The sequence below is a fragment of the Salvia miltiorrhiza genome, chromosome 4, assembly GCF_028751815.1.
Source record: "Salvia miltiorrhiza cultivar Shanhuang (shh) chromosome 4, IMPLAD_Smil_shh, whole genome shotgun sequence".
Classification (NCBI taxonomy): Eukaryota; Viridiplantae; Streptophyta; class Magnoliopsida; order Lamiales; family Lamiaceae; genus Salvia; species Salvia miltiorrhiza.
This window is the reverse complement of record NC_080390.1, coordinates 55443002-55457834: the sequence shown is the minus strand read 5'-3', so window position 1 is coordinate 55457834 and position 14833 is coordinate 55443002. Positions and strand designations below refer to the sequence as shown.

General features: G+C 34.5%; 2 protein-coding genes and 1 long non-coding RNA gene across 5 annotated transcripts; all 3 read right to left on the bottom strand.

Annotated features, from left to right (window-relative positions):
- Positions 1 to 980: 980 nt before the first annotated feature.
- Positions 981 to 1672, bottom strand: LOC131020890 (uncharacterized). The gene is made up of 2 exons (XM_057949936.1): positions 1252 to 1672; positions 981 to 1200 (listed from the first exon to the last, which is right to left on the bottom strand). The coding sequence occupies exons 1-2, from the start codon at positions 1597 to 1599 to the stop codon at positions 1189 to 1191; spliced, it is 360 nt and encodes a 119-aa protein (XP_057805919.1). The 5' UTR covers positions 1600 to 1672; the 3' UTR covers positions 981 to 1188.
- A 2001-nt stretch (positions 1673 to 3673) lies between these two features.
- On the bottom strand, positions 3674 to 9280 carry LOC131020888 (serine/threonine-protein kinase STY46-like). 3 transcript variants are annotated; one of them, XM_057949933.1, is made up of 16 exons: positions 8786 to 9280; positions 8303 to 8417; positions 7592 to 7656; positions 7301 to 7420; positions 6895 to 6949; positions 6520 to 6630; positions 5884 to 5934; positions 5423 to 5598; positions 5237 to 5344; positions 5022 to 5095; positions 4763 to 4938; positions 4594 to 4689; positions 4402 to 4482; positions 4277 to 4330; positions 4048 to 4182; positions 3674 to 3851 (listed from the first exon to the last, which is right to left on the bottom strand). In XM_057949933.1, exons 1-16 carry the CDS (start codon positions 8986 to 8988, stop codon positions 3777 to 3779), a joined length of 1695 nt encoding a protein of 564 aa, XP_057805916.1. In that variant the 5' UTR covers positions 8989 to 9280; the 3' UTR covers positions 3674 to 3776. The 3 variants fall into 3 exon arrangements, with proteins under 3 accessions (XP_057805916.1, XP_057805915.1, XP_057805917.1); XM_057949932.1 differs by having other exon boundaries at positions 3674 to 4182; XM_057949934.1 differs by lacking the exons at positions 8303 to 8417; positions 8786 to 9280 and adding an exon at positions 7933 to 8263.
- A 1589-nt stretch (positions 9281 to 10869) lies between these two features.
- LOC131020887 (uncharacterized) lies at positions 10870 to 11621 on the bottom strand. The gene is made up of 2 exons (XR_009100793.1): positions 11253 to 11621; positions 10870 to 11170 (listed from the first exon to the last, which is right to left on the bottom strand). It is a non-coding gene; the product is annotated as an uncharacterized LOC131020887 (long non-coding RNA).
- Positions 11622 to 14833: the final 3212 nt, after the last annotated feature.

Sequence of the window (14833 nt, the reverse complement as noted above, 5' to 3'; positions counted from 1 at the left end):
CATGTATTAATAGGTAATTCTGATCTTATTTTTGCATGTATGGATTTAAAAGGCCCAGTAGTTTTGTCTTAGGAAGGCCCAACTAATCGGTATATCCTTCGGCCATTTTGCGAACTTTGGCCCAACAAAATTCTTGAATTAAGACCAATTTCAAGGTTAGAATAAATCAAGACTTCAAATAAAATTGATTATTCTTTCATACTCCCTCCGTCCGGCCCAAGATGCTACATATTCATTTTTGGGCCGTCCCAACGAAGATGCTACATTTCTATATTTGACAAAAATAAGGAATTTTAAACACTTAATTAACACTAATTAAGTATTTCTTTATTACATTCACTCTCGTACTTTATCACTTTATTACCTTTTCTGTCTTACTTTCACTTTATATCTTTCTCTCCTATTTTATCACTTTATTCTTACACACTTAAAACATTAATCTACAACTCCTTAAATCTCGTGCCGAAAAGTAAATATAGCGTCTTGATCGGGACGGATGGAGTAATAAAATCTACCAAGTCAGAATTTCTCAAAGAAGGGGCCCAAAAAAAAAATGAAGAGTACAACTTGATTAACAAATCGTGTTAACATATCTATCCAAGAAGTAACTAATATAAATTAAGGAATTAATAGAGTATATATCTTTGGCAATAACATTCACAACTACCTATCTTAAAATCATAGCATTACACTATCACGGATTTATTTATTCTTGTTCTTGCATATAGTTGTTACTCCCTCGATCTTGAAATAAGTGTCACAAAAAGGGAGAGAAGAGAGTCAAAATGTGAAATCTTAAAATTATGAAATACAATTAAAGATATATATGTAAAATTATACTCTTTCTTGATACATGTAATTTTGTGTATCAATAATAGTAGTTAAAAACATATAACAAAATAAAAATTAATGTGAAATAATAACATAAATATCCACAATAGTAGTTAAATATACAACAAAATACTAAAAATTAGTGTGACTTTTTTTTAAAAACGGAAGACATATTTATTCATGCACATCGGCGCAAGTAATAGCAGTGACTTGAAGCATATAATTTCTATGCACTAATTTATATGCCTTATTCCAATCTTATGTATTAGATCGAAAAATTGACCTTTTTATCTTAGAGATATCGTAATATTTTATATATATATAAAAAAAAGTTATAATAACAATTAAGAAACACAATTAGCTTTTAACCTCATAATTCTAATAAAGTAATCACAGCTCTTCAGGTATGCTCTGAAGAACCGGCCTCCACGAACCGGACCGGTTTCTGGCCCTCCCTTGGCCGGCGGCTCTCAGAATCTGCCTCCGCCGCATGAAATTCAGCCACTGCTCCAGCGACATCGCCGCCGCCGTAGACGGCGGTCCTCGCCTAACCAAGCCGCTCCGTCCGTCTCTAATCGCCTCCAGCGCTTGCTTCAAATCCTCCTTCTTCATCACAATCTTCATGACCTTCGGCCCCTCCGCCGCCTCCGCGCCGCCGCTGAGCTGCGCGATCGCCTCCAGAATGCTGGCCGCCGCCGCCGCTTTCTGAGTTTTGGCGACCTTCATGCTTCTCGTCTCTCTTCTCTGCCAAAACTTGTATTCCGCCATTTTCACTTGTTTGGATTCTAGCTGAAAATGCTAAGTATTATATATATATAGTGAGTTAAATGCCAATTAATTAGTGTTTTTTTGTTTTTGTTTTTTTGTTTATTATTATTATAGTAGCTATGATTATGAATATACGATCATTGAATGACTTTGTAGATCAAGTATTATTGTACGTATATTTTTTTGTTCACCTTTTGCATAGCGCTTGACTTAGATGAGATAATTGAATCCTCTAAATTGATTTTATTTTATGTTATTTTTAAATAGGAAGCCATGATACAACTTCGTTTACTTCATTATTTATTTATTTATATTTATGGTTATATGAGGTCGAAATAGCTAAAGAATTCTATCGTACAATATTACTAGCAGTTTAAATATATGAGATTTCATGTTAGATCTTATGTTTCACCAATTTTTTTGTAAAAAAAGAATGTTGTATAGAGAATATAAAACCCACAATTCCAAAAAATAGCAAAATTCATGTTACTCAATCGTAGAGGTGGTTCAGCTGTAAGCACATATGGTGAACCAATTACAAAGATTATATTAGCTTGAGATTACTCAAAATTAAGTCACGGACCGTAAAGATACTTTTGTGAGACTAATATAACTAAGTGCATAATATAGTTATAAGAGCGAACTAAGCAAGACTAATTAAGTGCATAATATAATATTTTTTCCGCGCTAAATAACTTTTTAATTTTCTTTTTGGTTTGCCCCCAAAAAAAAACTTTCATCTCTATCATTAGATTATACCTCACCATTAATAATAACTCATTTACTCTTACTTTTTATATTTTCACCACTCTAAATATCTCATTTAACTAAAACTTTTAAATTTTTCACATTTTTGTCTTAAAACTTGTGTACCTTCCCTCCTAAAAAGTTATTTAGGGGATGAAGAGAGTATATGATTATAAAAATAACAAGTTTTTAAACTATAAAACAGAGAAAAAAAAAACTTGTATGCATACTAATGTACGATGCATTTACTCCAATTTAAAATTTCACCAACTCTCAACTAAAAGTCTAAAATTTATTAATCCTCAATTAAAATTTTATGAAAATATGTATCGTACAAATTGACCGAAGAGTCACATGGTAATGCAAAATCTGCGGCGGGTATAAGCATGAATCAACGCAGCGTATTAACACATGCTAATTGCGCAATTAAGCGGAAACTAACCTATAATTAATGATTATGAATGTGTGTCGGGCACTAAGGTCGGTGAGAAGATTAATGGTGATCTTTTTTTTATTTTATTTTATTTTTCTTCTGTTGAACCAAACAATAGTAGTTACCTTACCTAATTAATCATGTATAGCTAGCGATATTATTCTTACAGCCTGGGTTTTGTTCCAATCATAACTATCGCAACCAATTCGATTTATTCTCTTCTCACGAATTATTTGGTTTCTAGATTGTACAATCATTGTACTTTCCCAAAAAATAAAAGTTTTTATAATTATTGGTTAATTGTAGTTGAAGAAATCATAGCAGAATCGCGTTTTCTCTTTTATAGGTCCTACATTACGAAGTAATAGAACGAATAAGCTAGAGTGTGTGTATTGGCCAATCAGTAGAATAGTTAATGTCTAAGGTTAAAGACGTTGGGTTCGAGTACACAGTAATGTGATCTTTAAATTTCTTTATCTAATATTATTAATTTATTTAAAAAAAAACGAATAAGAAACGGGGAAATACTCCAACAAAAAGGGCTATTATATTCCCTTAGAAAAAAGGGCTATTATATGATTTCTCATAAAGAAAAATCAAATAAATAAAAGGAACAAATCTTGATAAAGTAATTAAGTAAACTATAATTTCCTTCTACTCACACTTTAATTTTTGGCCATGATAAAAAAAAGAGGGAAACACGATAGGGTGTTGGATATTTATATTATTGGGCTCATCAAGATCATCTGAGTTACAAAATATTTTACTTCATATTGTATGTCAAGATAACGAGACAATTTATATGAATTGCATTGTATAAATTTCACGTTACTGTGAAACTGTAATACTACTATATTGAAGACGAAAGAGACTGTAAAAAAAACAAAAGAAGACTGTACAAAACAAAATGAATTATGGGGGTAAAATAATCCAAAATTGGAGTTGTATACAAACGAAAATATTAAGGTACAAATTAAATTAAAATAAAATTAATCCGCTAATGATGGCCGCGTCTCAAGGAAGAAAAGAATCCTCCGCCTTTCTCCTTTCGTCCATCTCCCTCCTCTTCAACCTGTTTCACAACGAAATTAATTTAGCATGCATTATTTCTCTATTTTTTGCATAAAAAAACTTTTAAGTTATGCTCAGTTTTGTTATAGTAATAATGTCACCTTTGAGATGAAATTTTCACCTTTGAAACTTACTAATTGAGTGAAAAAGAATTCTATGAGTAATTGAAGTAAAGCTGAAGGGAAAAAAAATACTACCTCCTTAAAAATTTTCTGTAAGATTTGAGTTATATCAGAGAAGTCAGGTCTGAGAGCAGGATCTCGCTGCCAGCATCTCTCGAGCAGCTCGGCGAGCTTCGCGTTCGTGTGTCTCGGGATAGTCGGCCGCAGACCCTAAAGGCAACGACGGAGCATTTCACCACACGATATACACAAAAACAAATGCAACCAACAGCAAAGACACAGAGCAGTTGGCATATATACATACCCTTTGCACCACCGCAACAGCTGCTTGTAAAGGGGTGAGATACTCGTACGGCAGCTGTGAAGCCGAAAACATGAAAAACGAACGTACCAAATCGGATCCGATTATTAAGGAGAGTCGAATAATACCTTTCCTGTGAGCAGTTCCCATAAAACCACCCCAAAACTGAAAACATCAGCTTTGTGATCATAAGGCTTGTGCTCTATCACCTTCATAAGGGGGGGGGGGGGGGGTGGAAAAAACTCAACCAATAAGCCCAACTTCATTATTTTTGTTATGATAAATTGATAATTGTAACAAAGAGAAGAGAGTATATATACCTCAGGGGCCATCCACCGGTATGTCCCGGTTTCAGCGGTCATCACGCCCGTCTGAGCCTTCACTCTCGCCACTCCAAAGTCGGCCACTTTAACGACCTGAAACCCCAACCATAAATCAATCCCGATGCTCCAACTCTAAAGATCATTTGTGTCGGGAGAAGACACTTACTTCGTTTTCATCCATCAAAAGATTTGCACCCTTCAAGTCCCTGTGGATTATATTGTTCTGGTGCAAAAAGTTCATCCCCTTTGAAACGTCAATAGCAACTTTAAGTAATCCAGGAAGCTTAAAACTACCCTTTTGCTTGTGTAAAAAGTCGTAAACGCTCCCCCCAGACATGAATTCTGCAATTACAGAAGCTTGCAAGTGTGAAGTGAATTTTTTTTTCTGAAATGGCACAAGAAAATAGATGCATGCCTACACGTACCTGTAACTATGCACAAGTTTGGAGGCCTGGTGCATGCCCCGATGAATTGAACAACGTTTTTGTGACGAATTTTTCTGTGAATTATTTTGAAACCAAAATACAAAGAAACCATCAGAATTCAGAACAATTCATAAATCTCAAATGATTGAAAATATATTGAGTAAAGGCCAACCCGTTAAAATATGTGGAGAAGAAGCTAGTTAGTATCAACAAACCTCATTATATATACTTCTTGAGCAAATTCCTTCTGGAGTTCTGTGTTCAAGCGCTCAGCCTTGAGAATTTTAATTGCGACATCCTGACTACGGTAAGTACCTCTGTATCTGAACATAGAGTTTATGTGGTGAATTGAACGCTCGAATGCAAGCTTAAGCTTAAAAAATGCCATCCGTAATACTTACAGATCACCATACGATCCTGAAGCTACTTTGGACTCGAATTTGAGAAGTTGAGGATCGATTTCCCAGACATCAGTACCATCATTGGGTATTGTCAGTTGATCATATTCACATTTGATCCTTATTTGTTTATCTTCATTGAGAGAAGGCAAAGACTGTAGATTGGGCCACGAACATTTCTGCAAGATATAGTATATATCCTTCATAATTTTAGCTATGTAGCACACACTAAACAAAGTAGATAGAAAGAATAATATCTCAATGCATACATCAGGTCTCATTATATCATGTCCCACTTAAATTTCTTGAGTTTTATACTAACTTGTGGGATTAGCATAGCATAACAAACATGAAGGTAAGGAAGGAAAGTGCAATACAAATAAACCAACAATTATAGGCGGAATCGACCAGTTTGCACATCTAAACAATACCAACAATCCTAATATATACTAGAAGAATCTTACCTCAGTCTTTAGAACTTCTTTTTCAAGTGCAGTACGAAGTTGTTCGACCTCCTGATAAGTGATAAGTAAGAAACATAAGGGTAAGTCAGAAACTCTCAGGCTTAGCAAGATGGAACTAAGTAAATGTGAGGATCTGCAAATCGCATTCCAGAATGCATATCAAAGTATTTAATGGCCCTAAAACAAGCTCCATTTTTTTCTCAGTTTCAGTGACATGATGATAAGATGATGCGACTTGAGAAATGTTACCAAACAGATGATGATTTCATACATATATCTCATACATGAGCTCGATTTTCTCAAGAGAAGAATGAATCAGAGCTCATAGGCTCAGGTAATTGACCAAGATCAAGATTTGTTGGTCATAACTCATAAGTCACTCATGACATTAAGTACCATGCCACATGCATTGCCTTTATATAAAACTATTCTAAAGAACTACCTTAGGACAGGAGTCAAGTTTCATTTAGTACAATATTTATTAAAGCAAGATACAATTACAAAAAGAAAAAAAAACTCAGAAAAGATTATAATAAAACATTTTCAAGAATCATGTGTATTTCAGCAGAGCTTGATTGGATGTTATAAGAGAATAGAACTTCTACTAGGGTGAGAATTAAAATAAGAATGGGGTACCTCAAATGGCCAACCGTCAACAACAAAGACATCAAGAGAATAGCCATCCACAGTTGAAAAGGCGTGTGCTTCCTGAATGTTGAGCCCAACTTCAGCTAATAAAGAAGTCAGCTGCAAGTGCACCATTGTGGTTCAGTCAAAGAGCTACAACGAACACCTTTAAGGTCTAGTCAGAAACTCTGCAATTACAAGCAGAGTGACAGCATAACCTTCACTTATTAACCAAAAATCCTAAAAGCATAAATGGGTAATGCTTGATTCAATTTACTTAGAAAGAGATATAAACACATGTCCGGCTAGATGTTCTTGTGAGTTGTAAAAATTGATAAAATTATCGAGGAGTCATGCTTCAGAATAATAAGCAACAGCGGCTACCTGACTGAGGAGCTTCGGCCTGTCAATTGTTGAGAAAGTAATCTCGTGCATAGGCCTACATTACCAATTCAAGAGAAGGCGTCAAGCTCTAGAATGCACTTGTCAGATCAAACTACTGATAGGTTAAGAAAATCACATTACCAATCAACTATCAATGTTATACAGTGGATTAAAGACGGATGGCACACTACCATGTTGCAGCAATTAAACACCAAACGAATTAAAAAGAAAACATTCAAAATGCATATACTCTTACCACAATGAATTCAGGTAACTGAGTATGCTGATTCTGTGGTGATGCTACTCAGTTTCCCATATTATTTAATGTTAACAGAAATCAAAGCATGAGCACTCGTTAAGCCAAGAAGATGGGGAGTTGAACATTTATAGAGAGCAATGAGCATACCTTCTAAACTTTGCAACGGCATCTGCACCAATATCTCCATCTTGTACTTCTGATTTGCTTGCTTGAAGTGCAAGTGCCTCAAGATTAGGAGAAGATCCAAAAGCAGGTGGTGGATGGATGCTGGATACAAAATGGTAGTAAGATATCATAATATCGCAATGAATCAAACCAAAGGGGGAATAGAAAATGTGCGGTTTAGTTTAAATTACCAAAGGGCTACAATGATGAAAAAGAAGAAAATGTCATAACAATGCAATGAACATTACATATAACAAAGAATTTTGCTAATACCTATCCTTTCTTGGAGAACTAGAATGTGCCGCATCTCCTAAGTTCCCATCCGAGGCTGGCACTACCTGTATAAAACAAGATAACGCCTAACGTTAAGATTATACCAACCAGATAATTTAGGACATACCAAAATAAGATGCCTTCCTCAGGCACGATAAGATTTAGTCGAGCAAATATGCAAAACAACAAGGAATTTTGAATGACTATGTACTATTTCATGAACCTAAATGTATGTACAAGGTCAGCAAACTTTATCCCAACAGAAATATGAGAAACTAATGATCATCTAGTAATAGTCAAAATGTTGATCCATATTATTGACATAAATGATGTAGCCTCACAAGTAGCATGTGTCTTGACTTGAGATGCTATCAAGATACATGAAGTCTTTAATTAGCTCCTAAGCTCGAGTGCTACACAGCAGGAGATGGGGCCTGCTCTCACCGACCTAAATAATCCTTCCATCCTCAATAAACTACTAAGATCTCACATGTTACTCCAATTTTAAGATCACAAACATTACTTTCCGGACAGATCACCAATGCACACGAGGCCGAAGCTCGACCCATTAAACGAAACAAGGATGTGCATTCCAGTAGAAATTTTGTGCAAGAAATATATCAAGTAGCAGCAGCATGTTTATCCAAAAGCAGATAAACATTAAAAAAAAAAAAAAATGGGAAGGATTAGGTTTGACAGTGACAAACTAACCTGCACTAAACGGACATCAAATGTGGGCCTATTAGCAGGATCACGCGCCAGATGCAGGAGCCTCTTGTGCGTGAGAACATCCTCCGCCCTCTCCAAGTTCACATCCATCGCGTACCTACACGCATTAATTACAATGCACAAAACGCTCAATCCCAACGCAATCGCAATCCCACGCCTCGTCGCATGCAAAAATTAGCTCGAGTTTTACTCGTTTCAATCTGATTAATTCTATTGTAACGTTTCGTTTAGTTTTTAACGCCATAGACAAATTAATCTCTCTAAAAAAAAAACTAACACAGTAGCATCGGAATTCGCAAGCATCCAAATATGAAATACGACCAAAATTCAGCAGGAACGAAGCACACTCGAGCTGGAAAAGATCAATCATCCGATAACAAACAATCGAAGAAAAAAAAATTAAGTGGATTTTGAAAAACGATAGCATAAACTATCATTTTTCTGATGAGAAAGTGAAAATGTAACCTAGGAGGCAGGCGATTGAAATGAGCCCAAAGCTGATGATCGAAATCCATTTCCTGAGCTTCGTAATGTCCGACTTCCTTGAGCCGCCGCAAAACCTCATTGTAAACCTCCGCTTTCTTCTGCTGCAACCGGCTCGTCTTCGCCGACGACGGTTTCTCCTCTCGCCTAGTACTTCCGCAGCTCCCTATATCTTCCATCACCATCTGTAACTCGCAATTTCGCGCAATCAGCTCCGTCGATTTTCAGATGCGGATACCTGCTGCAGTTTACGTAGAAATGAGATTTTCACCGGGGACGCGGATTTATACGTAGCAGATGCCGATTTGAGACGGCTGCGAACTCGAGATTATTAAACTTCATATTGATACCAACTGATGCAAAAATATATATTTAAAAAGGATTTCATGGATGAGCTATATATGGGCTTTGAATTGGTTTATTTCTTCATCCATATCCGTTTCTCTCTCTCTCTTGAAGTGAAGAAGCATCTACAAGAGAAAACTTTTTTTTTTTAATTTTTTTTTTTTTAAATTTAGGGGTTGATTGACGGCGAGATGTTGACCAATATGCCCCTGTTCCCGTAATTCTGGAAATCCATAATTTAAATTTAAATTTCATTTTCATCTTTTTGTTTTGGTGTTGTGATTTTGAGTGGGGTTTAGTGAATTTTCAGAAGATGAATTATCTGATAATAATATATTAAAAGATGATTGTTTAGTAATTCAAATGACTCGTCTCCACGTGGAAAACACTACAACCCTTGGCCCTCAAAATTCGTTGCATGTGATTTTCGAGTGTCCTTTATAATTTAGGTGTCGCGTTTTGGATTTTTTGGGGAGATAATCTTTTTGGATCACAAGCTGTCTATGTAAAATTATCCAAATAAAGTATAGTTCGAGCAATAAAATTGAGATAGCAATGTTTTTCTTTATAAGAAATTATTGATTCAAATTATACTAATATTGCGAGTATTGTAATTTTTTTTTAATACATGATCTAGTTTATATTTGTTTAATTGGTAATTTAAGTACGATATATATACCCCCTTCCTTCCGTCAAGTATGGCTTCTTACTTTTGAGTATGATTATTAAAAGTAAGAATGATTAAATAATGAAAATAATAGATAATAATGAAGTTCACAATTTTTTTGTGAGATGGAGTAATTTTTTTTTTTATATATAAATGAGTCAGTATTAATGAGACAAACGAAAAAAAAAAGTAAGTTATTATTAACGGGAGGGAGTAAGTAATCAGTTGTACTAACTTAATTAATTTATTATACTTTTCCTTGGTATGTAGTCTAATTTAAACCAGCTTAGTTGTTAGTTTAAGTATGATCAGTTTAATTTATTATAATAAATATTTAAATAAGATTGAGATATATTGAGAATGCTATTTTTCGTGAGAAATGAGAATAACGAATAATTCAACATAAATTGACGAATAAGCTGCTTATAATGCACAAATAACGATATTCAGTTAATTGATCAAATTTGCACCTCATACAGGATTCGAACCTATATAAAATTTCGCTTCCTTCAAAATATATACCAGTCATAAAATTTAAAAATCTAGCATTTAAAATTTGTTCTTATTTTTCATCAAATTTATCCATCTCGTTCTCACTATATACCAATATCTATTTAAATATTATACTCCTACATCTTTTATTTGAAAAAATGGCTGAAAAATTAGTATTTCTCTTGGAGAGGCTTTTTTTTATTAAATAAAATGGAAGTAGGGTACATATTTGATGGGCAATATGGAAATGAACACGTGGAATAATAGCTGGCAGCGCAAGCGGCGCCTTGATGCTTAGGGCTGAGCATCGGTTCGGAACCGAACCGAACCGAACCAATTTGGACAAACCGAAACCGAACCGACCTTGCTTGTAGACGGACCGAACCGAACCGACTGAGGGCTGAAAACCGACCACAACCGAACCGGCCAAAACCGATCGGTTTCGGTCGGTTTCCAAACCGAACCGATTTTTTTTTTTTTTCAAAAAAACCGAAACTATGCAGAATTCTGTAAAAAAAACAGCATGTAAAATTAAAAAAAAAAACATAAAAAACTGCTCAAATTCACTAAAGAAGTCACTAAAATAGCCTAAATTAAAATACTAAACAAGCAAACAACATCATATATCCATTTTCTTAACAAATAAATCCTAAACAAGTGACAAGTCCCAAATCAACCAAACATCAATTCAAGTCCTTAATACAAATGTCCAATAATCCAACATCAACATAAAAATTAGAATTTAAAAGTTTTAAGTAAACAACACAAAAGTTTCAACTTCAATTGCTTCTTCATCATTTGGCTTCAAGACTCCATCATATCTCCATTCCCTTCTTCACAAACAATGCCAAGACTTGCCAAAGCTACAAAAAGAAAACAACCAAATAATTAAACAATGTAAGTTAAATAAGGAGATATAAAGAAATAATTCACAAGTAAAAAGACCTTCTTCATGCTTTTGAATGGCCTCTATATCCTCTTCGATTGTTATGGCTTCTTTCGACTTCCTTAACCAATCTTGGCAACAAATGAGACTCTCCACAAGTTTAGGAGACAATGAACTCCTAAAAGGATCAAGAATCCTCCCCCCCGTGCTAAAAGCGGACTCGGATGCCACCGTAGAAATAGGCACCGATAGCACATCCCGAGCAAGATGAGCAAGAATAGGCAATCTAGGTTGGTTAACCTTCCACCAAGATGTTATGTCAAAATTCTTTGAATCATCAACTCCCCTTTCTTTCTCACTTAAATAGACATCCAAATCATTAGAAACACTATCTCCTACACCTCGCCTTTGTTTTTTGAACTTGTCAATCAAAAGATTGTAAATCCGAACTACAAGGATGACTCTTGCATTTAGACATGTGGTTATTTAGTGCAGTCGTACCATTTTTTTTTGAGTCGCAGAAGTAGGGGGTACCACAGTAGTTGCACTTTGCTTTATTCCTCCCATTTTCATCCACAAACTTCGTGAAATGATCCCACGCATTTGATTTCGGCTTCCCTCCTTTTTTTGACGTTACTTCACCTTGCTTTTCCGGTCCTTCTTTTGCGCTAGGTGCGCTGGGCGGTGCCATTTCCCCCTCTTTTCTATTTTCAGCCATTAAACTGAAACAAAACCAAATAAACAAGGCAAAATCAGACCCCAAAATTTATATACCTAAATCTGACCTTAAAATTCGTATACCTTAATACCTAAACACAAATCTATCCATTCATTCAATTTATCAATTTCCAAAAAATCTAAATCTGACCCTAAAGAAATCTGTCCATTCATTCATTCAATTCAATTTACAAATCTGTCCATTCATTCACAATCACAAACAACAAAAAATCTAACTTGGTTCAGCGGAAATCTGGAAAATAGAAAACATAACTCTGTCCATTCATTCACAAACAACAAATTACATGAATGTAGATCGATTCAGCGGAAATCTGGAAAATAGAAAGCATAAGAAATTGGTTTACCTTTCGAAATCGGAAGTGTCAGGCTTCAGCGGCGGTCCGGCGGAGGAGAAGCTGGTTTGGACGGCGTCTGGCTCGTGCTGGAGAAGTCAGAAGCGGGGGCGGCCGGCGGGTCTGATCGTGCTGCCGTCCTGGTCTGCTCGTCCAGTCGTCCTAGAGGAGAGACGGCGGAAATCGGTAGCGTCGTGCAGAGAATGGAGGCGCTGGGGGTGGTCGCCGGTTGGAGAGGCGCCGGCTGCCGGCTGGGAAGTGTGGAGAATGGAGGCTCAGGCGCGGCTGGGAGGGAGGGAGGAAACCAGGGTTTCGAAATGGAGAGGGAGGCGCGGGCCGCGCGGCTGGGGGCTGGGCTGGGAGTTTCAAAATGTAAATGAGAGAACTAGGGTTTACTTGTAAATTGTAATATAAAATAAATAATATTATATATATATATCATGATCGGTTCGGTTCGGTTCATAACCGAACCAAAATTAAAAAACCGACAACCGAACCGATCATGATCGGTTTTTATGTGTAAAAACCGAACCGAACCGACAACCAGATATTTTAAAACCGAACCGAACCAAAAATGATCGGTTCGGTCGGTTTTTTCGGTTCGGTCGGTTCTATGCTCAGCCCTATTGATGCTGCTCTCCAAGAGAAGAATAGCGCCGGAATATGCTTCTTATCCGTACTCATCTACTTGGTGGGTCCCACTAAAGTAGCCCACGTGTTTTTTTTTTGTCAAAAAAGAAAGAAAGAAAAAACTTGATAAATTGGCAAATAATTCATTAATCATATATAGTTCCGATAATTATTAATTTATTACTTATGACATACAAAGTTTAGAGTTAATTTAGAACGTAACAAAAGTTTTAAAATAAAACGTAACACGCATGCTATATATTTATATATTATTTGGTTCGTTAATTTATAAATATCAAGATTCGGGCTCATATTTAAAGTATGGTTAAAGTTTAAAACAATTGACTGAAAATATAATAGATGTTTGATTATTATTAATCTTAAATAGGAAAATGAGAAGTATTTGTAAACTATATCAAACCGTATTAGTAAAATTTGATTTGATTTGATTTGATTATGATACTCATATAATTTTATTTGGTTTCATAAAATAGACAAGCCTTATTGTACTTTGGCATGGTTTAATTTTGAATGTCAAATTGCAAATTAAGGCATGATTTTGTAGTACAACTTTAATTGATTATTAACTTCCTTTTATTTTTTTCTTGTAGATTTCACAAGGTGACCAACCTGGATTTAATATTTTTTTATATAAATAAACAAAATTCATTCAAAAAACACACGATGCTTATAATCCAAAAATCTATAACTATCTAGAACTAGAAGCCTTGAAGGTTAGGTGCAGCGCAATAATCACGTCTCATTTGCTATTAATGGCTAATTAGGACGTGATTGCGATAAATTTCTTTATATATAATTAATTATAATTTGGATTGATTAGTAAAGTCAAAAAAAAAAAAGTCTTAATGCTAATATAATTTCATATTATTGTGTAACATGACAGGAACCCCCTTGGCCCAGAATTTTCTGCTGTCTTAATTAATAATTTTTTTTATTATGCCATGAACATGATATGCATGTTTAACTGTTAGTAAAAAGTTTTAATATTTTAATTGATAGTATAAAACATGAAATGAATCAGTCATCTGAAAATTACAGCATATGCTTTTTTATTATCCCTGATTAATACTCTTTGCATCGAGAAAAAAGTTGACCTTATTCCAGCAATTTAAATAATTGATTGATTGGCATCGAAAAGGTTTAAACCATGTTTTATTCTGTATTAAAAGTTTTGTTTAATTAAATTGAATATCATCATATTTTATAATTATTGTTGAGCTCTCGAGTCATGTCAATTTAGGCAAAAAAGAAGAAGAAGAAGAAATGCATGTTTTGAGCTCTCGCGTATATATTACTGGAGTATAAGTTTGCATTTTAGTAGGTTAATTATATGTAAATCTACGAAATATATTTAAATTTTGATTTTTAATTAAAATTTAAGCATATAATTCGTATATATAGAAGCAACTAATATAGTTTTTATTTTTTATTTTTGATAAATTACATAAGTAAATAAAAAAAAATTTAAAGATCGTGTCAAGTCTTGGGCGTTAACCTTCTCCGCGTGACGGAGTAATTCGATTTGAGGAATTGCATTATTTGAAATGTAACATAGCTGTAAATTTGTTGATAACATATAGAGTTACTACTAGGATACACATAATACTCTTCTAATTTGTTTATAGGTTGAATTTCGATTGATACTAATTTATTAGCTACTTCTAGAAATAACTAAAATCATGTTATTACAAATCAATAACCAAACAAGTGCAAACCAATATAAAATGCAATACACACGCTAACGATGAGACTTAAACTAATGACCTCTTGAAAAAAAAAAATCTTTTAGTGCTCTTTTATTAATTCATCGATGTAATATAAAATTTTCAATTGTATATTACATAAATGAATTGATTAAAATTGAGGCATTAAAAGACTAATACACTAATATAATTTTATGACATAATATATACTTACCT

Excerpts from the sequence above, each read along its gene's own strand:
- LOC131020890 (XM_057949936.1), bottom strand. The coding sequence starts at position 1,599 with ATGGCGGAATACAAGTTTTGGCAGAGAAGAGAGACGAGAAGCATGAAG.
- LOC131020888 (XM_057949932.1), bottom strand. The coding sequence starts at position 8,988 with ATGGTGATGGAAGATATAGGGAGCTGCGGAAGTACTAGGCGAGAGGAG. Across the intron at positions 5,599-5,883 it reads AAGAAGTTCTAAAGACTGAG|AAATGTTCGTGGCCCAATCT; the intron begins GTAAGATTCTTC and ends TATATCTTGCAG. Across the intron at positions 4,483-4,593 it reads ACCGGTGGATGGCCCCTGAG|GTGATAGAGCACAAGCCTTA; the intron begins GTATATATACTC and ends CCCCTTATGAAG.